At 40.0% G+C, this 25,974-nt stretch overlaps 1 protein-coding gene across 1 annotated transcript in view; it reads left to right on the top strand.

Annotated features, from left to right (window-relative positions):
- The first annotated feature begins 5,306 nt into the window (after nucleotides 1-5,306).
- Nucleotides 5,307-25,974, top strand: part of PAWR (pro-apoptotic WT1 regulator) — a 112,693-nt gene continuing 92,025 nt past the window's right edge. Inside the window, exons 1-2 of the mRNA XM_025882579.2 lie at nucleotides 5,307-5,725; nucleotides 6,240-6,940. Coding sequence (XP_025738364.2) covers nucleotides 6,389-6,940 — 552 coding nt within the window. The 5' untranslated portion in view covers nucleotides 5,307-5,725; nucleotides 6,240-6,388. The remainder of the gene's footprint in view (nucleotides 5,726-6,239; nucleotides 6,941-25,974) is intronic.

Genomic DNA, 25,974 nt, shown 5'->3' on the forward strand with positions numbered 1-25,974 from the left:
GGTCTCCACTTATCTGTCCTCATCACAGATTAGATTTCAAAGTATCTGGAAATCTGCAAAATGGATAGATTAGGCTTCCTGTTAAACATAACAGACAGAATACACATGTTTACCTCTATTCCCTCAAGTAATTTTACTAAAACAAAAATAAAGTAAACCAGTCACAACAAAGAGGATGGAAGATGAGAACAAAATGTTGGAAGATGGAAGATGGGAAACAGACATTAGCAGAGCAGGGAAAGGTGACTTCCAACCACCTGCAAGAGACAAAGCTGACAAGAAGTAATCCTTTTTGTCCGGAAGAAAGCTCAGAAATTGGAGGCAGAAGCACGTACTTCCGAAAACAGAAGAAGGTGGTGAAAACAGAAGAATTAGTTGAAAATCTGTGTGAGGAACAGTTAGATTCTCAAGTCCCTTCTCTAAGGCCCAGGAGCAAGGAGGCTGTCTCTCCTGATCCTGCCAGAGAACCGGAAGTTCACACTCCGTGGTTGTTGAATCACGAATGTACTGAACTTGCGTACACCAGGAATATTGAGCATAGGTATGGGGTAAAACCTGCATATTGAGTAATGAGACTTCCCAAGTCTTCTTTCCCTACTTGGCACCTGAAAAGGTTGCCAACTGGCAATACAGGCAGAAACAAAATTTCTCTCAGGGAAACTGTTCTGGACAAGAGAAAAGTCCCATAGATGCTGACATTTGACACATGCCTCCACAAAATGCCTGGGTCCAAACATCAGCCTCCTAAATGAGGACCATCAGTCCACAAGCTCTGCCTTTTCACAAAAGAGCATCCAGGCAGCTTTTCAGCACTACGGTCTTAAATATGAATGAATGGCAGACGGAGGAGGAAATCCTCTAACTCAAAAGATGAAGACTAAAGGAATCAAAAAGAAAAAAAGGAACATATAGATAAGAGACAGAGTGCAGGACCAGCAGAATAAAAGTTAAAAAAAATTTCCTTAGGGAGAGAAAAGATGGTGAATCTACACAAGAACAGGATGATATGGAAAAAGAACACTTCAAGAATAAGAAACAAATCTTACCAAAAAAATGGTGGCAGAAATAGAAAATTTGATAGAAAAGTTGGCATATAAGATGAAGAAAATTTGGGGACACCTGGGTGGCTCAGTCAGTTAAGCGGCTGCCTTCAGCTCAGGTCATGGTCCCAGGGTCCTGGGATCAAGCCCCACATCCGGCTCCCTGCTCAGTGGAGAGCCTGCTTCTCCCTCTCCCTCTGCCTGCCACTCTGCCTACTTGAGCTCTCTCTCTTTCTCTCTGTCAAATAAATGAATAAAATCTTAAAAAAAAAAGATGAAGAAAATTTCACTGAAAGTAGAAAAACATGCCAAAGAGATGGAAACTAGGAGAGAAAAGATTAAACACTGGAGAATGTTTAGAAGTCCAACATTTATTTAACAGAAGTTCTAGAGAGAACAGAGAAAATTGAAGAGAAGAATTACCAAAGGTATAGGATAAAGAAGTTTCCCAGCTAAAGGGCAGATGGCCGACTGAAAGGGCCCACTGAGTGCCAATATAATAATGAAGAAAGGCTAAATCAGGGTAAATCCAAGATATTCCAGAAGATCTGGGGAAGACGTTCCAGAAACTTCCAGAGAGAAAATACAAAGGAATCAGAATGCCATTGGTCTTCTCAGCATCAACTATGGAAAACTAGAAGACAATATAGTGAACTTTTTTTTTCTTTTTTGTTAAGAGAGAGAGAAAGAGACAGAGTGTGTGTGTGTGGCGGGGGGGGGGCAGAGGGAGAGGGAGAGAATCTAGTGCAGACTCCCTGCTGAACATGGAGCCCCTCACAGGACTCCATCTCACAACCCTGAGATCATGACCTGAGACAAAATCAAGAGTTGGATGTCCAACCAATTGAGCCACCAGGTACCACATGACACCTTTAACATTATGAAGGAAAGTGATTTCTAACCTAGAGTTCCATGCCCCACCAAACTGTTGAGTGTGAAGATAAATTAAAAATGTTTTCCAACATACAAGGTCTTCAAGAATATGAAATCCTATCTCCAGAATAAACTGAAGATGTACTCCACTGAAATGATGGGGGTAGAAAGGAAAGAGGACAATATGGGATTCAGGAAACAAGAGGTTTGCATAGGAAATGATTCCCAGGATGTTAGGGAAACATAATCCTAGGATGACCACAGAGCCATGAGTCTTAAAATCAACCCAGATCACACCCGGGGATGGAGGACTCCAAGAGAGATATCTCCAAGAAAAAGAAATAGAACTGATAGGTTACATGATATGATTAATTACACTGGGAGGAGGAAAGTTTGGGTTTCAATTTGTGACTGCTATATGGAATATGATGAAATGATTTTAAAAATCGCAAGTTTTACCTGTGGAAGAAAAGTAAATAACTGTGTAAAAAGACAAAAGTTGTAAAAATGCAATCATAGTACACTGCATGGCTCAGCTGTGAACAATATTTGCATAGTCTTAACACAACAAACATTAAATGTTTATTTAATAAAATTGTAATATAAATACAGCAGGAGTTTAGGAATAAGAAAAGTATACGTGTAGTTAGTATAAGAGAGCTACATTTTCTTTTTCTCTATTAGAAAGTCAAAAAAGTATGTCTAAAAATGAAGAAATCAAGAAGGTGCTAAGGCTATTAAAATTAATATGGTGATTTATAGTAGCAGAAATAGATATAAAAATTTAAAATCTTGGGTAGGGTTTTGGGAGTGGGAAGGCTAGGCAGGGGATTATTGTCTTTTGTAATAATCCTTGCAGAACTAAAGTATTTACCTTCTAAAACTATGTACATCTATTATTTTGATTTTAGAGGGTGAATTGCGTATGTTCCAGAAATATTTGCATTGAAGGCACAATAGCTATTCCTCAATATCCTATTAATTATTTCAACACATGCAAATCGGCTATTTCGCATCATAGCTAATCCACTGCCTTGAAAACATGAAGACTTAACATTTAGAATGAGTTTCATTCAGATATATTACAATGAATCTCTTTGTTAGCATCATCATATTTCCCTTTATTATTTAAGAGCAAGTGTATCACCGAAATTAGTTATTTTAGGGCTAGCTCAGTTCTCAACTGGGGAAGATTTTCCCCTCCAGGGAACATGTGGCAAAGTCACAACTGGGGGTTGGGGGCAACTACTGATATCTAGTGGCTACAAGCCAAGGATGCTGCTAAGCATCCTACAATGGACAGGACAAACCCCCAAGAATTACCAAGTCCCCAACGTCAACAGTGCCATGGTTGAGAAACAATGCTCTGAGTCTTTGAGGATTATTTCATCAGAATGCTAAACATAAAGATTGATGATACGCAAACATTTTGTAATTTAGGACTGACTCAGCTAAATATCTTGGTGCAGTGCTGGAAGCAGTCTGGCTGTGAAATACATCTTTGGAAATGAGAATGGTAAGGCAAAGACAAAAGGTATAATAAATGATAACAATAATAATACACAGTGCTTTGTACCTCAATAATCTCTTTCATCCATAGTTCCTAGGGCATTTATAGACTAATAATAACTACTCTGGTTCTCATATACTACCTTTTATCCAAGGATCTCAGGCACCTTCACAACACTCTCACAATGTAGGAAGTATCATTATCCCCATTTTATATGTAAGTAAACAGAGGCCCCAAAGTTAAGCAACTTGCCCAAAGCCACAGGAGTCAGTAGTAGCCAATTCCTGAGTCAGAGCCTATGAATACTGAGAACTGGTCCAAAAGTGCAGTGATAAATTTGTGACGTAAGCGTTATTCTAGTTCATTCTGTCTATAATTTTCAAATTAATATTGTATATTCAGTACCTTTACTGTTTGGCCTGCCTTCTCTCCCTCCACACCCCTCCCCAACTTCTTAGAGACCAAAAACTGTTTGATATCCTATTAATAAAAGGGTTATTTACTGAGTGTCTTCCTTGAACCAAGCACACAGTGTCAATTCTTAGGATAGCTTAAAAATATATGCTGTTGTTGCTGATTTGATAGTAAAGAAAGCTGAGTTTCAGAGAATTTAAACACCCGGGAGATCTCGCAGCTACTTAAGAACTTGGATTCAGGCACACTGTATCCGCTTTCTACTGTACCCCGCAGCCCCTCCAGGTGAAAATCCTTTGGTAAGTTACAAAGCATTAATGTGAATCTATTTAATGCCTAACCCTCCTACTACCCCCTTAAAACTCAGAAAACAAAACACTCTAGTGAGTCTGTAATTGAGGAATTTCAGGTGGCACACCCAGGATGGTACCAGCTAGGCTCAGCCTTTGAAACCAGTTCCCAAAGAAGGCCTTTAATTTTCTAAGGATTTTTCCAGAGCTCCCTCCCTGCTACCCACGCGTTCACCCCAACAGCCAGACCCAGGACGGGAACTGTGTGACTTTCCCTCCGAGAAATAAATAGCATGTGAATCACTTTCTCCCAATCTCATTCTTGTGGCAGGCACACACTGACTGCTCACCCACCATGTGCCACCTGGGCAAAACAGGAATACTAAGTAGGTAGAAAGATTTATGTTAGGTAAGAGTGTGACTCAGGGCTCGCCTACTTTTTTTTTTTTTTTTAACAAAGTGGTGACCTGGCAATTGTAGCCTGTGACCATGATGTGCCCCGGCACCACTTGTAATATAGCGAGGTTTGTCTCCTCAGGTGCATGATGGTGGCAGTTCACCCAGCCCTGATCCAGAAATGTTAGATGACTTGCATCTGAGGATAAGATATACCCTTATGACACGTTTAAGGATGGAAAAAGAGAGTCAATCACCGCCCCACGTCGCATCAAATCAGCATCAACACAGCTTTGGTGTCTTGGTAGGGAACTTTACTGCTAAATTCACTCTGTAAAGAAGAGGTGTAGAGACAGGGTTAAAAGGACAATTCCAAATAGGGTTGGGATGCCAATGCAATACACTGTCAAAATGAGTTTTTAGTTTTCTCTTGCAAGCCTAAAATAGTAGTAAACCCTTGATAGTTCACTGATAAGTTAAGCCCCTCCTTCTTTCAGCCCACCCTTTCACCCAGAAACCACAGGCTTTTCTAAGAAGCGTCTGGGTTTGGTTCGTTTTTTTTTCTTCAGCTCTTTTGTCTGCCACCCTAGTACATCTGAAAAGGGGGCAGCGACCAGGAAAAGTGACGCGCGAGCGTTTTCCCATCCTGGCCAGTCAGGTCTGAATCATCACAACTTCATTGCATTTTCCCCCTCGGCCAGCAGCATTCGAGATTTTCCCTCGAAGAATATGTCTTGTACTTAGAAGGAAGAGTGGTGGAGACGAAGAGGCGGAGAACAGGAGCGGGGTGAAGGGCGTGGAGGGCTGCCCCGCTCGGGGTCAGAGTTGCCGCGGGTCCCGCCGCCGTGGGGCCGCGAGCCCAGGAAAGTGCGGTGGGACTGGCGCGCGCGGGACGGGCTGCAGCGGCGGGCTGGACCAGGCGGCGCGCACCTGAGAGCCGGGGGCGGGGCGTCGGCGGGCACGACCCTCCCCCCCACGGCGCGCCGCGCCCCTCGCTCGCCGTCTCGGCCCTTTCCGCCCGCGCTTCGGCGCCGCTCGGCTCCCCTCCCGCCCCTCGCTCCCTCCCTCTCTCTCTCCCTCCTGGCCCGGCGGAGCCTTGAGCTCCGGCCGCGAGTTGGCTGCGGCTCCTTCCGCGCCGCCGCGTGGGTTCACCTGGGCGCCGACTCCCAGACCCGCGCCTGGCCCTCCAGGACACCTCTCAGGTAAGGGGCTGCTCCGGCCGCCCGCGCTCGACCCGCGCACCCGTCCTCCCGACGCGGCTGCACAGCTGGTGTCTGTACGCGTCCCGCCTCTTCAGCGAGCCGCCTGGGGGCTTCGCGCCTCACCCAGGAATGAAGGTGCTGGTGGCGGGGACCTTGGGCCGACGGGGGCCGGAGCGAGGGGCAGGAGATGCGACGGGCCGACAGGTGGCGGGGTCTGGCCCTGGTCCCCCGACCGCCGCAGGCGCAGACCCCGGTGGGGATGGGGCGGGCGGGCCGGGGGGTGGGGACAAGCCCTTTTCTCCTCCCCTCGAGGGGCGGCGATCGTCCAGGCCCGCCGTGTAGGTGCGACGGAGAAACTTTGCAGGGTGGGGACTCAGCAGCCACTTGCCAGCGGGGCCTGGTCAGCGCGCTCTGCGGGGGCGGGGGGCTCCGGGGCGGGCCGCGGGGCAGACCCTCCGGCCGGGCGAGGACCTTAACGCTTCCCTTCTCCGCCCCCTTTTGTGTTTCGCCTCAGAGCTGCCGGCCGCCGGGGGAGTCCGGGCCGCCCCCGCGCCCCGGGGGTCGTTCCCTCGCATCCTCCCGGCCTCGGGAAGGCAGAGGCGGCGGCGGCTGGAGCCGGGCGGGGCGGCCTGAGGTGAGAGCCCGGCCGGTCCCGCTGGGAATATGGCGACCGGTGGCTACCGGACCAGCAGCGGCAGCAGCGGCAGCACCACAGACTTCCTGGAGGAGTGGAAGGCGAAGCGCGAGAAGATGCGTGCGAAGCAGAACCCCCCGGGCCCGGCCCCTCCGAGCGGGGGCGGCAGCGACGCGACCGGGAAGCCCCCAGCGGGGGCCCTGGGCCCCGCCGCCGCCGCCGCCGCCGCCGCCGCCGCCGCCGCCGCGGCCAACGAGCTCAACAACAACCTCCCGGGCGGCGCGGCCGCACCTGCCGCCCCCGGCTCTGGGGGCGTGAACTGCGCCGTGGGCCCAGCGGCGCTGCCCCGGTCCGCCCCCGGCCCCCGGCGGCCCGAGGACGAGCCGCCCCCCACGGCCGCCGCCGCGGTCTCCGCCTCGGGGGCACCGCCGGCCCGGGGCGACGAGGAGGAGCGCGACGGCGCCCCGGAGAAGGGCAAGAGTGCGGGCCCCAGTGCCAGGAAAGGCAAGGGGCAAATCGAGAAGAGAAAGCTGCGGGAGAAGCGTCGCTCCACCGGCGTGGTCAACATCCCCACGGCGGAGGTGAGCGGGCGGGGGCCGCGGCGGGGAGCTCCCCCGTCCTCCCGGCGGCAGAGTTTCCCCGCGCTAGGCAGTACTTATCCTTTCGCCGAGTTAGGCAGGCGCCGAGGGTGATGGAGTTTTACTCTGAACAAATGCTTCCCGGGAAGTTCCCCAAACCCAAAGTAGGACACGTGCTTTTCAGGCTTCCTGGCTAAAGTCTCAGATTCAGGATCCTTCTTTAGAGGACAGCTGGTGGCTCCAAAACTTGCCCACCTAGGGCTGTTTGTTTTTGCTTAATCAGTTAGAAAAATTGATTAATGGTGATGACGACATACTAAGTTTAGTTTCCCACGTGTCTATCTGAAGTTACTGGATTGTTGGTCTCTTCTCTTGATAGTGTTTAATAGCACCTGTAAAGAAACGTGGCCTTAGCACTGTGCAGCACAGCTTTATTTTTCAGTGGATCCAAGATGAGTATATCTAAATTAGTATATCACTTCCGTCTGTAAACCGGCTTTTGGGAACAGCGCTCCCCAACACACACACACACACACACACACACACACACACACACACACACACACCCTTACACTTTATTCTGAGTGGTATTAGGACAATAGGAACGTTGTAGTAATCCACAATTCTTTTTAAGACCATCTTTCCTTGTATTTAAGTATTTGGCTCTGTATATTTTGGAAAACAGTTGTGGTAGGGTTTTTGTTTTTGTTTTGTATTTTTGAGAGGTGTCAGCATTCCTGCAGGCAGCAGCATCTTCTTATTAGAGTGAGTGGTGAAACATTTTTCCTTAATGTGTAACCGCACCTATCTCTACCCTCAAAAAAAAAAAAATCCTAAACAATTTTGGTAACTTTAATAGAAGTGCACTGGTTTTGGGAAGTGATTACACAACCTTGTTTCACCCAAAGTAGTTGCATCTTTTTCTCATTGGCTCTTTAGGTTTTATTTTTTTATTTTTTAAGTTTTTTTTACTCGTGGCTTTCTAATTTATTCAACTTTGATAACCAGTAAATACTTAATAAGAATGTGCTAACTTTAATTGTGGTTCAAGTAAAAGCATTCACAGTAAGTTAGGGTGTGTGTCCAACATACCCCACTTTTTAAGTGTTAATATGTTTTCCATACCTGGAAAATTACGGTTTGTCTTTGAAGGATATATGTTTTTATATGCATGTTTCAGACAGATTTTTATCAGCCAGCAAAACTGTCCTCTGTGGTTTGCTACTTGCACAAAGGATCTGTTATTCATTAAATTGCTTTAAAAGGAATTCATGAGAGTGGTAATCAAATTTCTAGGTTTTTTTTTTTCTTAAGTTAAAAATATGAAGTTTAAGGGGAAACTAGAGACAAGGCTTTGGAAAAGCTACATTCCTCAACTTTATTTTTAAAAGTTGCTGATGGTCCAAATAAAAGAATTAGTCATTTTCAGTCTTTTCCTCATTGTTCATCTGACAGGGGTCTTATTTTGGGAAATATCTTGGCAGATGTTAAACTTCATTTTTTGTCTGGCTGCTTGTGCTAGAATTGGTACTTCTCAAGTACCTTCTTTGTTTTTGTTTTTAACAAGGGTAATGTTTACTGGGGGAAATAAGTGTGGTGTATCTTACGAGGTCCTAAGAAACATCCTTTGTTAATACTCCTGCTTTGGGTTAGAGAACATAGTGCTGAGAATGTAGATGACTCCCCACTACAATTGAGTCTAATACTCTGGAATGTTTTTCGTTTGGGTGTTGGCAAGTCCTAAATTTAATCTTCCTTAAAAACAAACAACCCAGGGTACCATTTTTTGGTCTGTGGAATTTGAACCTTTTTTATTGAATAGGGGAATTGAGGACTGCTTTCTTTTCGTGGTAACTATGGCTCTATCTGTTGCTGTAGGACGCAACAAAACATGGTAATGTTTTACCGCAGTATCTAATTAGCAGGCATACTTCTTGAGGGCCTCCTCCTCATATTTTCATAAAAACAACTTAAGTCGTTCAGATTATTTTAATAGTGGTAAATATATGACACAAAACTTTAAAGGTGGGCCATCTTTATATCTTTAGGTTGTTGTGCGTTGTTTTTTTAGAATTGTGTGCCATTCATTTCACTTAGTAGTTTCAGCATTGAGAATATCAGTTGCTGTGGAGTTTCTTGTGTAATATAACTTAGTGCTCCTGGTTTAAGAAGTCATAATATTTTACAAAATTTTCAGGTTTGCAAATATAAAAACAAAATCACCAATCTGTCAATATTCAAGAGTGGACTTGTATTATTATTTAATGTTGAGAAAGCCTCTTATTTTCAGGCAGTATTCTCCACCGAGTTTATATTAGAAGAGTAACATGACACATCAGTGTGACTTTCATTAACTTATTTTACTAATTACAGAGTAATATAAAATTGTTGTAAAGATACCTGACAACAGCTAAAGATACCACAAACAACCAGAAGATAGTTTTAGTGAGGAAGCAAGTCAAAAACTAAAAGTGGTAGATGGGGATGTGAACCTGGGGGGGTTACTGCTTCTGATAACTGTCATAAAAAGTGCAAATATTCAGTTGTCGTTAGTGAGACGAACTTTAGTTCTCATTTACTGAGGTAAAGATTTTTTTAAAAATGTTTCTTTTTCTAAATTCTTACATTTTTTTGGGCAGTAGCCCAAATTGGATAATTTGGATGTAATATACCTCCTGCCAATAATTTTGGTATATGTTTATTAGATCTGTCAGATGTTTATTACATGTCTGTGTTCAAGGCACTGTTGTAAGTGCTGTGGAAAAAACAAGAAGAGTAAGGCAGTGTATATTCTCAAGGAGCAGAACTGTAATCCAGGAGGAAGGATAAGGCATAATTATATGAAAAAATTTAAGTACTGAGTTAACAATTGAAAAGCCATCTTAACAGCAAATTGTTTATTAGAAATTTTTTGTGTTCAGGGGCACCTCACTGACTCAGTTGGTGGAGCGTGCAACCCTTAATCTCGGGGTTGTGAGTTCAGGCCCCACGTTGGGTGTGGAGATTACTTTAAAAATCTTAAAAAAAAATATATATATATATAGTTTGTTAGAGGAAAGAGATGATTGGGCTGTGAGAAGCTAGTGAGGGTGAGGGTCTTGAGCTGAGACTTACATTTCTGTAGCTATATACTTATACATATATTCACACATACATGTATATATACCTGTTTGTATAATATTTTAAATATCAGAGTGCAGTGGTTCTTAATTGTGGTAGCTAATTAAAATCATGTGAGGATCTTAAAAAAATGCTCCCCATGGAGAATACTTCCCCTCTCCCTCCCTGACCCCCTTTTGATTTAATGGGCCTGGGATGGATCCCAGGCATTAATATTTTGATAAACTTCGCATGTGATTCTACAGTGAGTCAGGGTTAAGAACTATTGGGCTGCAGTCTGGGGATACAGAAATGAATAGGACACAGGCTTGTCCACAGGGCCTCTCAAGTAATATAGGGAACTGTGGTAAAGTACAGTGTTAAGTACAGCCTATTTCCTGAGTGGGGGACAGTTGAGGAAGGATTCCTAGGCAGTGTCACTCCTGTTTTCATAGTGCTTATGAAGTTACTGCCATTTAATAGGTTTGCAGAAGAGTTAACAGATCTGATTACCCTAGAAAATATAATAATCCAATAGGTCGAGGTCAAATGGCACTGAAGTTTTGATTTAAATATAAAGGTAATATATGTCGAAACTTACTGTTTTCGCAGTGGTTGGCTAGAGTGCTTTATGTGTTGTTTTAATTAATGCTCACAGCAATCCCTTGTGGTAGTTATAGTTTCTCTTTTTATCCTCACTTCCAGAAGAGAAAATGGAAGCTTGGAGAATTTAAAAATGACTCAGGATCACATGGAAAGTGAATAAGTGGTAGAGCAATATTTTAAATGTTTTTGTGGGGTTTTTTGTGCATCTTGGGAAAAGTGTTTTTAAGAATTAACCTACTCTGGAGGCACCTGGCTGGCTCCGTTGGTAGATTGTGCAATTCTTAATCTTGGGGTCATGAATTCAAGCCCTATATTAAGTGTGAAGCCTACTTAAAATAAAATTTAAAAAAAAATTTAAAAAAGAATTAACCTGCTTTGCATTATTTAGCTTATTGCCCTATAACTTTGTTTTTTTCTATAACTTTATATTAGAGGTTATCTTAATTTAAACATCTGAATGGGGAAAACAGTAAAAGGAACTGAATAGAAATTAGAGTCAAATTTGTAGGCTCTGAGATTGCTTCTGACTCTCTAATTTATACTTTGCTTGGCAAAATTTTGAACATCAGGCCACCCGCAAAATCTGTTTTTGGCTAGAAGTCAGAAAATGTGAATCTTTGTTTTTACTTAAGTGATAAGTCGTTTTTCTGTCAAGATGGGGCTAAACACCTACCCTGTAGTTTGAAGGAGCATGTGATATATAGAAAGCACTTTTAAGTGAGCACAATTTTAAGTCATAATTATTCAGCATATTTATTGAACATTATGTAAGATAAATTCTACTTAGTAAACCATGTAAATCCAGGTAGATTAAGAAATTCCTTTCAGTATGCCCAGTAGGTTCCAGACTGTCTACCTTTCTATGTGATGAGTCAGAAGAGGAACTAATAGTGACTCTGGGTTGGGGAAAATTGAACTTGTGAATAGGGTAGATATAGCATAAACAAGCTCAACTTTCCTAAATGTTGGTAAAGTAAATTAAAATTTTAATATTATCAGGATTTGTAATGAGTGGTCTAAGCTGGGATGCCTTTTTCTGTAAAAATAATTATGTAATTAAAGTAGATGACATTTATGGTGTGCATATTAAGTGCTAGGCACTGTTCTAAGCACTTCACATGTATTGGTGCCTTTAATTCTCACCACAACCCTATGGGAAGATGGGGGAGAGCAAGTAAGTTACTTACTTGCCTCAGGTCACATATGTGGTATGAAGCAGAGTAGAGATAAAGCCTTTAAAGCCTGGTGCTTAATAACCAACCATCTTACTATATTTCAGTGTATTATATACTATATACCTAGTTAAGAAAGATTATTTTAGTAGTAAACTAGAAGATGCTAACATATGACTATAGAATTTGAAAATAGCCCTATAATAAAAGGCAGATAAAGTGGAACTTTATTAGAAAAACTTGAGAGGAAATACATAGTGACATTAAAATTCTTATTTAAAATCACTATCAAGGGGCACCTGAGTGGCTGAGTCGGTTAAGTGTCTGCCTTGGGCTCAGGTCATGATCCATGTCCCTCTCCTCCCTGCTTGTGCTGTTGCTGTCTGTCTCTCTCAAATGAATAAATAAAAAATCTTAAAAAATAAAATCACTATCAAGCTAGTGGCTTTGTTTATGCTCTTTATTATTTCTACATTGGTTTTTAGCACCTGTAATATAGGCCAGAAAGTAATTATGCTGTTTAATAGAAAGGCTAAAATATGTCTTAGAAGTTTAAAATGATTGGCAAATATTAAGGGTTTGAAATTTTCTGAGTGCTTTTTTCTTTTTAAAAAGTGAGATATAGGGGCACCTGGGTGGCTCAGTCGTTAAGCATCTGCCTTCGGCTCAGGTCATGATCCCAGGGTCCTGGATCGAGCCCCGCATCGGGCTCCCTGCTCAGCGGGAAGCCTGCTTCTCCCTCTCCCACTCCCCCTGCTTGTGTTCCCTCTTTCGCTGTGTCTCTCTCTGTCAAATAAATAAATGAAATCTTTTAAAAAATAAATAAAAAGTGAGATATAATTCATAGATCATAAAATTAATCCTTTAAATTATTCAGTTCAGTGGTTTTTAGTGTATTCACAAAGTTGTGCTCTAAGTGCTTTTATATTTTCATCTTAATTTTTCATTATGTTTTTAGAACCTGTGGTACCTAAGTTTTAGCTTACCACCCTGTAAAATGCAGCAGTATTCAAGTAATTCAATACCAGCTTTTCCTGCATCTCACAGAAAATGAAATGATGGTAGAATTTCCTCAGTTTTATGTTTCTTTGAATACTTACCACCATTTGTTCATATAGGAGTTTAGTATAAGAGGTATTACTTTAAATAAGTGTAAAGTTTTTTAAAAATTAAAATTTTATGTATATTTCAAGGAGATCTGCAAAGCTCTACTATCTATACATTTGGGAACTTAGATTCAAAATACAGATGGAGTTTTAAACCACCTAAAGTCTTAGTCATGTTACTTAAATCAGTGTCTTAAAAGATGTGGCTTGGGGATTTAGGGATGGGGACCACCTGTACCAGTATCACCTGTGTTGTTTATTTGAAATGGAGATTCCTGGAATCCACCTCAGTCTGGGGAGAGAGAGGGGTTACTGAGGCTGCAGTCTTAACATGTTCCTGAGTGATTCTTGTACACCCTAAAGTTTGGGAAGAACTGACTTAAATGCCCTGTAATGGTTTACTAATCTGTCAAATGAAATTGATACTGATTATCTTAACAGGATTATTACATGAATCAAATAAAATAATGTTGGTGTAAATGTTCCAAAAATGATAAAATGATAAATTATTACTGTGTGGTTATATTGATAACTGGTTGTTGATGTCTAGTGGAAATTTCTTATTGGGATGTTGAAAATTCTTTCTTTTTTTCCTTCTAATTAAAAACTTAATAAACATTTTAACAAAGACAACTTGAACTACTTGGAAATTCAAAGCACCTTGAACATTTATGTAATGTACAGTTGGTGCAAAATGTTGCATCTGCCTTGCTTCTTGTCTTGAATTTGTTAGAAGCCTAGGCTACAGGAAAAAAAAAACTCTACCTTAATGTGTAGTTTGAACTTTCATTCATTTTTCATTTTTACATATCTTTAAGGAAAGTGTATAATTATGATTGAAAATGTATTTAATAATTTGTGGTTCAAACTCTTAAAACAGGTTTTGCCCCTCTTATCACAAAATATTCCCAACTGCATGATTTCTTCTCTTGTTCACTATCACATATTAAATCTATAGGCATTCTTAGCTGGCCAGTTGATCCTTAAAATATCTGGTTATTGTTGAGGGAACTTTCAGTTTAAATCTTAGGCATTTGTGTTTATAGCCATACACCTACTATATAGAATCAAGCCTTAGCCATCTATCATATTCTCCTTGGATTATTTAAAAATATATTAGGCACTATGTCTGAATGAAATTGTAAGAACATTTAGTTTCTAAAAGCAGCAAAATTATATATCTCAAAAGGTAGAAACTGATCCAGTGAGTTCAAAACCTAGCATGTGAAAATTGGATAATAATATTTTATTCTGTGATAGTGTTTAGAAAATTGCTTCACCAAATTCTATGGGTCACAGGGTAGTTTTCAATAATAGTTTTCATTTGTTTTATATGGTTGAATTTTTTTTAAACAGTGTTGTATTCTGATGGCATTTTGTTAGGGTTTTGCTGAAATGAATAGAAAGGAGAGAATTTTTGTTACAGATTACATTTCTGTGATAGTTTAAATTTTGTTTGCAGTTTCTTTATATAAACTCTGGGGGACTAGCTGAATAAGAAATAAAAATACAGTTTGAAATACAGGATGAAAACATGTTTTATAATAAAATTAACTTTAAATGGTACTTTTTAATATTAAGCTTATGGTCATAAAAGTGAAATTTGCAAGTTATACAAAGTATACTTTGTATACAAAGTATTACTTTCTGTTGCTTTTGGAATTTCTTGAATATTTTTAGTAGTACTTTAAAAAAGAATGGAAATCTTAGTTTGAAGAACAATATTAACTTTCAGAAGATGGTACTTGAGGAATAAAAAGTAAGATTATATTAGCTGCAATAGTCAAAGAAGTTACTTCGGGTTTGAAATTCTTGGCTAGACTTTTTGATAGCCTGTAGTGCAAGCAAAAGTTGATCCACACTAAACTTACGTAATCTTAATTTTTTTCTGCTGGTAAAAGTAATGTGTTAAAAAAAATAAAAATGTGTTCATTGTAGTTCCTTTTTAGAAATACAGGAAAAGATAGAGAAACATCACCTGTTATCTTAATTCATATAAATACTTGTTTCTGATCCTTTTTCTCTATATCTACATAAAAAATGGAACCACACTATACAGATTTTATGTGCATTTAGTAGTCATTCATCATGAGTATTTTTATGATGGTGTTCTTCAAAAATAAGGATGGATTTTTAAAAAAATTAGTTTCAGGTGTGCAATATAGGGATTTCTTTTCTTCGTGGTAAAATACTAATAACAAAATTTTAACTGCTTTTGAGTATACATTCAGTGGTATTAAATATATTTGTATTATTATACGGTCATCATCACTATCCATCCCATTACTCTTCTCATGTAAAACTGAAACTCTATACCTATTAAACAACAACTCCCCATTTTACCTACCTAGCCCCTGGCAGCTACCATTATGGTTTCGGTCTTTAGGGATGGATATGTTTGTGTTATTTGATACTAAAATACTAGAGCATTACTTCATTGGTGAAGGACTCTACTGCTTCTTTGGCCTATTATGTGGCTGTCTGATTGGCAGATAAGTTGTCTTAAGATAAACGTATATATTTTTTTCTTTTTGTGTATTGGGTTTCCTGAAGCATTCTTCAAGACAAGTGTTTGCGTCTTTCAAAGTACTTCATGGATACTAGGACCTTCAGATAATTGTGAGGGATGCCCAATTATTTTTTTAAGATTTATTTATTTATTTGAGAGAGAGAGAGGGCAGAGGGAGAGGGAGAGAAAGAATCCTCAAGTGAACTCCCAGCTGAGCACGGAGCCCAACACGGGGCTTGATCCCAGGACCCTGAGATCATGACCTGAGCTGAAGTCAAGAGTCGGGACATTTAACTGACTAAGCCACCCAGGTGCCTTATGCCCATATATATATTTTTTTTAACCTCCTCCGTAGCCTTTGATTTCAATGGGAACTTGGTGATCAGAGCTGCAATAATTATAAGTGTGTGTAAGTTATAATTCAACATAAAAGTTCCTAATCATACATGCAAAATCACACAATGAAAACTACAGGGCATAAGGAAAAATGGAGTTTAAGGGCATAATACTCAGAAATTTTGTCAGTGACATGTAAAAAGATAGAAACATAATAAAGACTAGCACAATTTTACACATGTTAAATGGTTAGGAAATACATAAATACTACAATAGATATGACACTTGATCTTGAAAAAAACCTGAGTTGTCTTATAGAAGTGGGTGTCAAAAGGGTGGCAATTTGTGAAGTGTTAGAAGAAGGGTTATCTGAATTGGACTGAAACTGTAACACCAGATGTGGATGGGTTCCAACAAGAGGAGTGAGCTGGCAGATGTTTGAGATGTGTGCATTCTATGTCATTCTCTGTGACTGGGTTGCATTTTCTGTGCTTACCTAGTGTTTCAGTTGTGCATAAGCAGATGCGAAATTTGTATTATGTTCAACTTACTCCCTAATATATCAGTTGCATTGGAACAAATCCAGGTTTCTAAATAAATATTATAGTGTATATGTATGTACTCATACATATACATCCATTTACACGTTTATGTGCGTATCCACATTCATCTATCCAAAATACGTGAAACAGTGGCTTGAGAAGATCAGTTCAAGTAATGAGATGGAGAAAGGGCTAGGGAGCAGATGTGACTAGATATAAGAATACTCATTTAAGAGTATACTAATACTGAAAAGGAAAGAAATGGATGAATTAAGAAGTATTTCATTGGTATTAGAAAATTACATAACAATGTTTGAGCTGGAAAATTCCTCCTCAACCTTCCTACCTCTAGGTGAGGGTAGCACACACCTACCTTCCCATCCCCCCAGGGCTACCTGTACCCTGATTCCTATCTAAATCTTGCTTATTGTTTTCCTTCTTTCTTAAATACTTGGCCTTTCCCTCTTGGTTCATCTTGCCATGAAGAAATGTTCCCTTAATTCTGCTTTACTTTCAACTTAATTGTTCAACTTGCAGGCATTGTTTTCACTTGCTAACTCCCATTTCATTGCTCACTTCCTGCTACCTCATTGCAGTTGGTCTCTACAAGGTTGCTTGTGACCTGTTAGATTCTTTTTTACTTGGTTGACTCAGAAACATTTGAGTGCCTGCTGTACCCCAAGCTCAGTGCTAGATGATACAAAGATGAATTACGTACTCACCAGTCTTTAAGGAACTTCAGTCTTCTCTTAGAGAAAAAGATAATGTTTTAGTTCAGGCTGCCATAACAATACCATAGACTGGGTGTCTAACAAACAACAGAAATTTATTCTCACAGTTCTGGAGGCTGCAAAGTCCAAGGCAGCAGCAGAATTGGTGTGTGGTGAGAGCCTGCTTCTGGGTTCACTCTGTCCTCACATGGTGGAAGGGGTGAGAGAGATATCTGGGATCTCTTTTATCAGGGCACTAATCCCATTCGTGAGGGGCCCCATCCTTATGACCTAATCTCCTCCTAAGGGACCTCCCTTCTAATACTGTAATATTGGGGGTTAGGATCTCATAGGAATTTTGGGGAGATACAAATACTCCGTTCATAACAGCTAAATGGAATTTGGTATAATGAGAACTATGATAGAGAAAAGAACAGAGTACTGAACTAGGTCAGAAAAGGGAGCCATCAGTTACATGAGGGAGTCAAAGAGACCTTTACATAAGGTAAAGTAGTATTGAGCCCTGTGTCTTGACTGATACGAAGGATTTCCCAAACAGAGAGGGGAGACTCGGTAACATTCTCTGTAGAGGAAATAGCATTTGTGAAGGCACAAAGCCAGGAAATAATAGCATTCTATTACAAATATATTTCCTTTGTGCCCAGTACTGTGCTGGGGGATTTCCATGTGTTAGTTCTAATCTTCACATTAATTCACAAGGTAGAATTTTTTAAATATATTCCTCATTTTACAAGATGCCTCAAAGAAGTTGTGACTTGCCCAAGGCTGTACTGACAGAACTTGGATTTGACTCCAGATTTGTTTGGGTGCCAGTGCATTCACATTGGTTATCATTGTTGGAAAGAGGGAGGGATATGTTCTAACAGAGGAAATTTGATGTGCAGAGAATTCTTAGTGGGGAATGAGTGGAGAATGGCTGAAAAGGAATAATACGGACCAATTGTGATGGATCTGAATGTCATGCCAAGGAATTCAGACTTTATTCTGCTGTTCTCTATTAGTATTGTTGGCTGGGTATTTCCTTCTTCTGTCCATACCTGTATATCCAGTAACCCTGACAGCTTCTGGAATGGAAAACTTTTGCCTGCCTAATTTGAAGTCACTAAGAGGATCTTCTTGTTTGGAGACAGGTATCTGTTTAAGAATAATAAACAATACAAAACCATGTACAAATTATATTGCATATAATAGAATGAATAAATTCAGATTTCTATGTGGGTTAAAAGATGAGAGGATAGCCTCTAAACAAAGTTGTGCCCAAGTAATTCTTTTTATTACAAAAATAATTCTATACTGTAGGTAGATTTGGGAATGACATTTTTAGTGGAGTAAGATGAAGAGGAGATGGGGGCTCTGGTGATACTAAATTGCCAGATTCTGTACTGAGTGTTACCATGAAGTTTATAGTTTAATATTGACCCTGGGTTTAGACATGACCCTGTACTTGATATAAAAGGTGGTGTTGATCTGGCAACATAGATGCTTGGGATACAGGTTAAAGGGTGAGCATTGCCTTTGAATCTTTTCTCACATATTATTTGTTCAACTTCCACAGATGCTCCCTGCCCTCCCCCTTCGTCCCTTCTGCCCTCTATTATCTTAGGGGAAGACAAGTGCTTCTCCAAACCATGTTTTAGGAATAGTGTTGGTTTATTTTTGGTGATGCAAAGGTAATGCCTGCTTATTTGTGGAAAATTAGAAATGAAATTAGCAGAAACGGGATTGTGCAAAGATAAGCTGTAGATTACTATATCAATTTGACGTGTTTTTCCATTTTTAAACATGGCCAGTGATAATAATACTTCCCTTTAAACTTTTTGAAAGATGTTAATTGCTGCATATTTTTTGTTTCATAAACATAAAGGGAATTATGTTTATCCAGTGGTAACTATTACCTTATATTTTGGCATATAATTCTTAAGTATATTTTTAGGCATACATATAAAAAATACATATCCAGAAATTTAATCATTCTACAAATACTATTAAAACTGTTAAAACTGTTGTTTTCAGTATCTCATATCTTTGTATGCCAGCAAATATATACCTGTATTTTTTTTTTGTTTTTAGTTTGTTTATATTTTTTAGTAATCTCTACACCCAGTGTGGAGCTTGAACTCACAACCCCAAGATCAAGAATCACGTGTTCTGATTGAGCCACCCAGGTTCCCCACTGTTGTTGTTATTCTTAATGGCTACGGAATATTTCATAATTTGGGTGTTCTGATAAAGCTGCAGTATATTGACTGTGGTCTTGGTACATATTTTATTTCATTTTTCAGTCTCGGTACATATTACATGTTAGACACTGAAGTAGGTCTTTTGGGCATTTGAATTGCCATATCTGTTTTGTTATCAGCACTCAGGATTTGAATGAACTGTAGTTCATCATTTGTTCTTGAGCAATTATAATCTAATTTGGAGAAATAAGATTATGTAAGATCATTTTGAAACATTAAAAAGAAATGTATACTAGGGGTGCCGGGGTGGCTCAGTCGTTAAGCGACTGCCTTTGGCTCAGGTCATGGTCCAGGGTCCTGGGATTGAGCCCTGCATTGGGCTCCCTGCTCCGCGGGAGGCCTGCTTCTCCCTCTCCCACTCCCCCTGCTTGTGTTCCCTCTCTCACTGTGTCTCTCTCTGTCAAATAAATAAAAATCTTAAAAAAAAAAATGTATACTAAAGTGTTAAATGTTATGCCATGTTCTTAGTACAGAGAGGTGAGAGATCCCTAGAGAACTGAATGGTCCAGGAAGTTTCATGGAGGGAGTGTGAGATTTGAGCTGATCTTGAAGGACTAGAGAGTTAGCAGTCTGATTGGAATAAAGGGTTTATATTAGGAAATAATAATAGAGACATTAGGGAGTGGAATTGTGAAGGATCTTAAAAAAATGGGCTGAAAATTTTAGGCTTAATGTGTCAGCCTATAGGAGAACCTTGAGCAAGATATGTTCATGTTTGTGACACCAGGATTTTAACAGGATCTGCTGGGCAGTGGTGTGTAGAATAGATTGGAGGAAGGGGAGAACATAAGTAAGATGAATTGGGAGGTTGTCATACACGAGGGGGGAGACATTATATGTGAAACCATTAGAACATTGTAGTAGAATATAGTTCATTAACATTCTCAGTTTTACGTTTTGTTTAATTGACTGTTACTGTTTTCAGTTGGAGTGCTTAGGGGAGCTTATTATGAGTCACATGATAATTTCAGAGTCTAGAGTGCTAACCATTACAACACATGATAATTTCAAAGATAATAAACCAGAAATCACTTATACTACAAACTGGCTTTTAGAATATTTTATTATTTTGATTGTAGGTGAAGAGAAAGGCATTTGTCTCTCAGGATAAGCAAGCCATGTTAATAAATAGATAACATTTGCATGCTTACTGAGCCTGGCACTGTTCTAAGCCCTTTAAGGGTATGAACTCACTAAGTTTTTATTTATTTATTTCTAAAGATTTTATTTATTAGAGAGAGAGAGAGAGAGCACGCACAAGCAGGGAGAGCAGCAGGCAGTTGGAGAGGGAGAAGCGGGCTCTGAGCAGAGAGCCCGACATGGGGATTGATCCCAGGACCCTGGGATCATGACCTGAGCAGAAGGCAGACACCCAACTGGCTGAGCCACCCAGGTGCCCCTGACCTCACTTAATTTTTAGAAAAACTCCAGGAAGGTCAGTGCTCTTCCTATTTTATAGATGAGGAAAGTGAAGTACAGAGATGATAGGCCATACTGAATTTCTGATTAGAAGAATTAGATGCTAACTTTCCCCCTTAAACCCCCCCCCCCCCCCCCCGGTGCTTTCCAGTTTACAGTAGGGGCAGTATCACCTTTTAGCATTAGTCCAAGCAAAGTTGGCATCCTTATATTTAACTTGCTTTCAGGCTTTTGTTTTATTTTATTTTTTAAAGATTTTATTTATTTGTTAGAGAAAGAGAGCACAAGCAGGGGGAGCAGCAAGCAAAAGGAGAGGGAGAAGCAGACTCACTGCTGAGCAAGGAGCCCCATGTGGGACTCGATCCCAGGACCGTGGGATCATAACCTGAGCCGAAGGTAGATGCTTAACTGACTGAGCCACCCAGGTGTCCCATCTTTCAGGTTTTTAATTATTTTAAGAGATTTTTTTCTTTTAAAGCTACATATGAGAGTCAGGCATAGCAGAAGGTTTGGAAAGATCATGCACTGGTTAACAGTGATTATCTCTGGATGGTTGAATTAAGGAGCTCTTTGTTGTTGGAATGTTCTGTGTGTAATCTTTCTTGTTGAGATTTTCTCCATGACCTAAGGCATGGGAAGTTTCTGTAGATATCCCAGGGGTATTTGAAAAGATTGTGTATTTTCTGGGTATAGAATTCTAAATATTTTCTCTTAAGCCAATCTCCCAAATTATGTTTCAAATCATTCAACCTTACTTATTTCTGGCTTGTTTGAGCTGTTGTTTCTTAGAAGACATACTGATGTTTACTGCTGTTGGCTTGTCAATTTCTCTTTGAACTTTGACAGAATTACATCTTATAAGCAGAAGGTTAATGGAAAAATACATAGTAGAGATATACAGGTATTATCATTGGTAGTTTGGTTTGATGTATCTGTTTTTTGTTGTTAAAGATTTTATTTATTTAGAGAGAGCATGAGTTGGGGGAGGGCCAAAGGGGGGAGGGAGAGAGAATCTCAAGCGGACTCTGCGCCAAGCGTGGAGCCCGATGTGCAGCCTGATCCCACGACCCTGAGATCATGACTCAAGCCTAAACCAAGAGTCAGATGATCAACTGACTGAGCCACCCAGGCACCCTACTGTTACTTTAAAAGCTCTACTCTGGATCATCTGAACCACTCATATTAATTTATAGTAACATGTTGGAGCAGTTTTAGGTTTATAGAGAAATTGAGTAGAAAGCAGAGAATCCCCATATTTGCCCTCAAACCCCAGTTTCCCTATTAACGTCTTGCATTGGTGTGGTGGTATATTTGTTACAACTGATGAACCAATATTAACTAAAGTTGATAGTTGACATTAGATTTTACTGCACACTTCTTTTGGGGTTTTGTTGATTGTATAATGTCATGTATCTACCATTACAGTATCATAGGGAATAGTTTCACTGCCCTAAAAATCCTCTATGCTGTACCTGTTCATACTTCCTTCTCTCCCTGGCAGCTACTGATTTTTTATGATCTCTATAGTATTGCCTTTTCCAAAATGTAATGTAGTTGGAATCCTACCGTGTAAAGCCTTTTTAGAGTGGCTACTTTTCATTTTAGTAACATGCATTTAAGGTTCTGACATTTCATTTTTTTGATCCTATAATAATTATTTTACTTAACCTAATCACCTGAGTTACCCAGATAACCTGGGGTGAATTTTAGAAAAGTCAGATCTACCCTCAAATGACAAACATTTGTTACCATTAAGTAGTTATAGCACAAACGAGGTGATGAATTAATGTTTATCAAATGAACAGTTTGGAAAATATGACAAAGCTGTAATGGAAATTCCAAAAGAAGAGCACCAAAAATACTTTGGTTAATGATGATATTTTCATTAAATGTGTACCGCTTCATAAGATATATATAAAGCTTTGAGAAGATACTAATGCTTAATTGATCATGTCAATTAGAATGTTTGTTTATGTTGAAATATTAATCATATCCCTTCTTGGTCCACATTTGTAGTTTTTATGTGGTTTTCCTCTAAATATCTTTTTTTTTTTAAAGATTTATTCATTTTAGAGAGAGAGAGCATGCATGTGTGAATGGGGGGGGAAGAGGGAGAGAATCTTCAAGCAGACTCCCCCCTGAGTGTGGATCCTGTGGCGGAGCTCAGTCTCAGGACCCCATGAGATCATGACCTGAGCCTACACCAAGAGTTGTGGCTTAACTGACTGAGCCATCCAGGCGCCCCTCCTCTAAGTATCTAATCAAGTGTTTTCACAAGGAATCAAATCCATCTTTGACTTTTCAAAGATCCTTAGAAAGGGATGTTCATTTTTATTGATTCAGTGAGATGGGTAGGGTAAACATTTAGAGCTTAAGTGCTTTCTTTCTGCCTGGCTTCATTTCTAGATGGCAGTAGATTTGAATTCAGAGAAGCTACTTCCATCTTCAGGACACAGAACGTAAGTCCAGTGTTTCTAGCATATTGATTAAAACCTTTCCTGTGTCAGTGAAATTTATCCACATCATTCTCACAGAGAAGGGATTCAATTTTGAGATTGGTGAAATAGGGACGCCTGGGTGGCTCAGTCGGTTAAGTGTCTGCCTTCGGCTCAGGTCATGGTCCCAGAGTTCTGGGACCGCTGGCTCCCTGCTCAGTGGGGAGCCTACTTCTCCCTCTTCCTTTGCCTGCTGCTCCCCCTGCTTGTGCTGTCAAATAAATAAAATCTTTAAAAAAAATTGGTGGAATATCTTAGATGGTAAATTGATTAGAGAAAAGAGACTTCACTTACATTTCTCAACACTTCACTTGCTGATTTCAAGTTGAAAAGCGCAAACACAGGGGTGTCTGGGTGGCTCAGTTGGTTGAGCGTCTAACTCTTCGGCTCAGGTCATGATCTCAGGATCCTGAGATGGGGCTCAGCCCTCAGTGGGAGTTGGTTTGGGATTCCCTGCATCTCCCTCTTCCTCTCTCTCTGCCCCTCCCCCTGCTTGCTTTTGTATGCTCAAGTGCTCTCTCTGTCTCTAAAATAAACAAATCTTTAAAAGCGTGAACACAGGGGTGCCTGGGTGGCTCAGTCGTTAAGCGTCTGCCTTCGGCTCGGGTCATGGTCCCAGGGTCTTGGGATCGAGCCCCGCATCGGGCTCCCTGCTCAGTGGGAAGCCTGCTTCTCCCTCTCCCAATCCCCCTGCTTGTGTTCCCTCTCTCTGTGTCTTTCTCTGTCAAATAAATAAAATCTTAAAAAAAAAAAAAGCGTGAACACAAAGCAGCTTTAGGCTATAGCTGGTTTGGAGTGAATATTTGGATGTAATGTTTTCTTTTTTCAACTTATTTTTGCTTGAGAGTTTACTTATTTTAGTATTGTCAATACTTAGTTCATTGCTTGCTATGTATAAGTAAGAATGTTTATTAAGAATGTGGTGCAGATGTCTTGATTGATAAGTGATTTCATATATAAATTGTGTTTTTTCCTGGATTCCTCCTTTAACATCATCAAATCTTGAGGTAGACTTAAAATTTGGAGTTCAACCTGTGATAGACATTTTTATTGTGAACTACAGTTTTTAGTATGGTTATTCATTCCAATGAATATTTGAATATAAATACTAGAAAATAACTGCCAAAAATTTTGTTTGGGCATAAGAAAGAATTGGTCATAGTAATTGCTGTTATCTTGATATTTTGCAGATTATTCCCTTTGCAACCTTTGAATCTCAGGAAACCTCATTTTATTTTAATGTGAAATGGAATTTTTCAGAATGAAACTAAATAAGCGATTTTTTTCTTTTAGCAAAACTTAATTTAGTTTGTTTACTTATTTATTTATTTTTAAAGTAAGCTATATATTCAACGTGGGGCTTGAATTCACAATCCTGAGATCAAGAGTATGCTCTGAGAATCTTATGGACTGAACCAGCCGGGCACTCTGAATAAGTTATTTTTAGTGTTTTTGAAACCAATTGATTGTTCTATGAAGAATTTTCATTCTTACTAACTGGAATTTTTTGTTTAAGAAAAGCATTTATAATAACACGTAAGATGCATATTTTAATGTTAAGATGTTACACCCATTTAATTTAATTTTGGTTCCAGGAACAGATTTGATAGCTTTTTTTTAATAGACTTTATATTGTGTTTAAAACATTTTTTTAAGATTATAAATTTATTTATTTGAGAGGGAGAAAGAGAGAGCATGAGCAGGGCAGAGATAGAGGGACAAGCCGGCTGAGCCGGGAACCTGGCATGGGGCTCAATCCCAGGACTCTTAACCAAATGAGCTTAACCAATTTAATCAACTGAGCTTAGCTAACTGAGCCACCTAGGCACCCCTAGACTTTATATTTTAGAGCAGTTTTATGTTTATAGCAAAATTGAACAGAAGATACAGAGATATCCATTGTATCTTCTGCCCCCACCTATGCATAGGCTCCCCATTATCAGCATCCCCTACCAGAGTTGTGTATTTGTTAGAACTGATGAATCTGCACTGACACATCATTATCACCAAGTCTGTATTTTATATTATGGTTCATTCTTGGTGTTGTACATTCTGTGATTTTGGACAAATGTATAATGGTATGTATCCATTATAATAGTATCATACAGAGTAGTTTCACTCCCTTAAGAATCCTTTGTGTTCCATCTATTCAGCAACCCCCCCCGCCAGGCAATCACAGATCTTTTTACTATCTCCATAGCTTTGTCTTTACCAGAATGTCATAGAGTAGGAATCATACAGTATGTGGTCTTTTCATACAGGCTTCTTTCACTTAGTAATATGCGTTTAAGCGTCCTCCATCTTTTCATAGCTCTTTTTAGTGTTGAATAATATTCCATGGATGTACCACACTTTATCCATTCACCTACTAAAGAAGATTGCTTCCAACTTGTGGCAGTTATAATTAAAGCTGTTATAAACACCCATGTGCAGGTTTTGTGTGGACATAATTCCCAGTTTCAGTTTCTTTTTCTTTTAAATTTTCAGTTTCTTTAGGTAAATATCAAGGAGCGTGATTAATGGATTGCATGGTAAGAGTATGTTTAGTTTTATTTATTTATTTATCTATTTTAATTTATTTTAGAGAGAATGCATGCATGAGAGCAGGGGGAAGGGCAGAGGGAGAGAGAGGATCTCAGGCATGCTCCCTGCTGAGCAGGGAGCCTGACACAGGGTTCCCTCCCAGGACTCTCAGATCGTGACGAGAGCCAAAACCGAGTCATACGCTTAACTGACTGAGCCACCTAGGCACCCCGAGTATGTTTAGTTTTGTAAGAAACTG

The sequence above is a fragment of the Callorhinus ursinus genome, unplaced genomic scaffold (genome assembly GCF_003265705.2).
Source record: "Callorhinus ursinus isolate GAN/ISIS: 27379988/994484 unplaced genomic scaffold, GSC_fseal_2.0 scaffold14, whole genome shotgun sequence".
Taxonomy (NCBI): domain Eukaryota; kingdom Metazoa; phylum Chordata; class Mammalia; order Carnivora; family Otariidae; genus Callorhinus; species Callorhinus ursinus.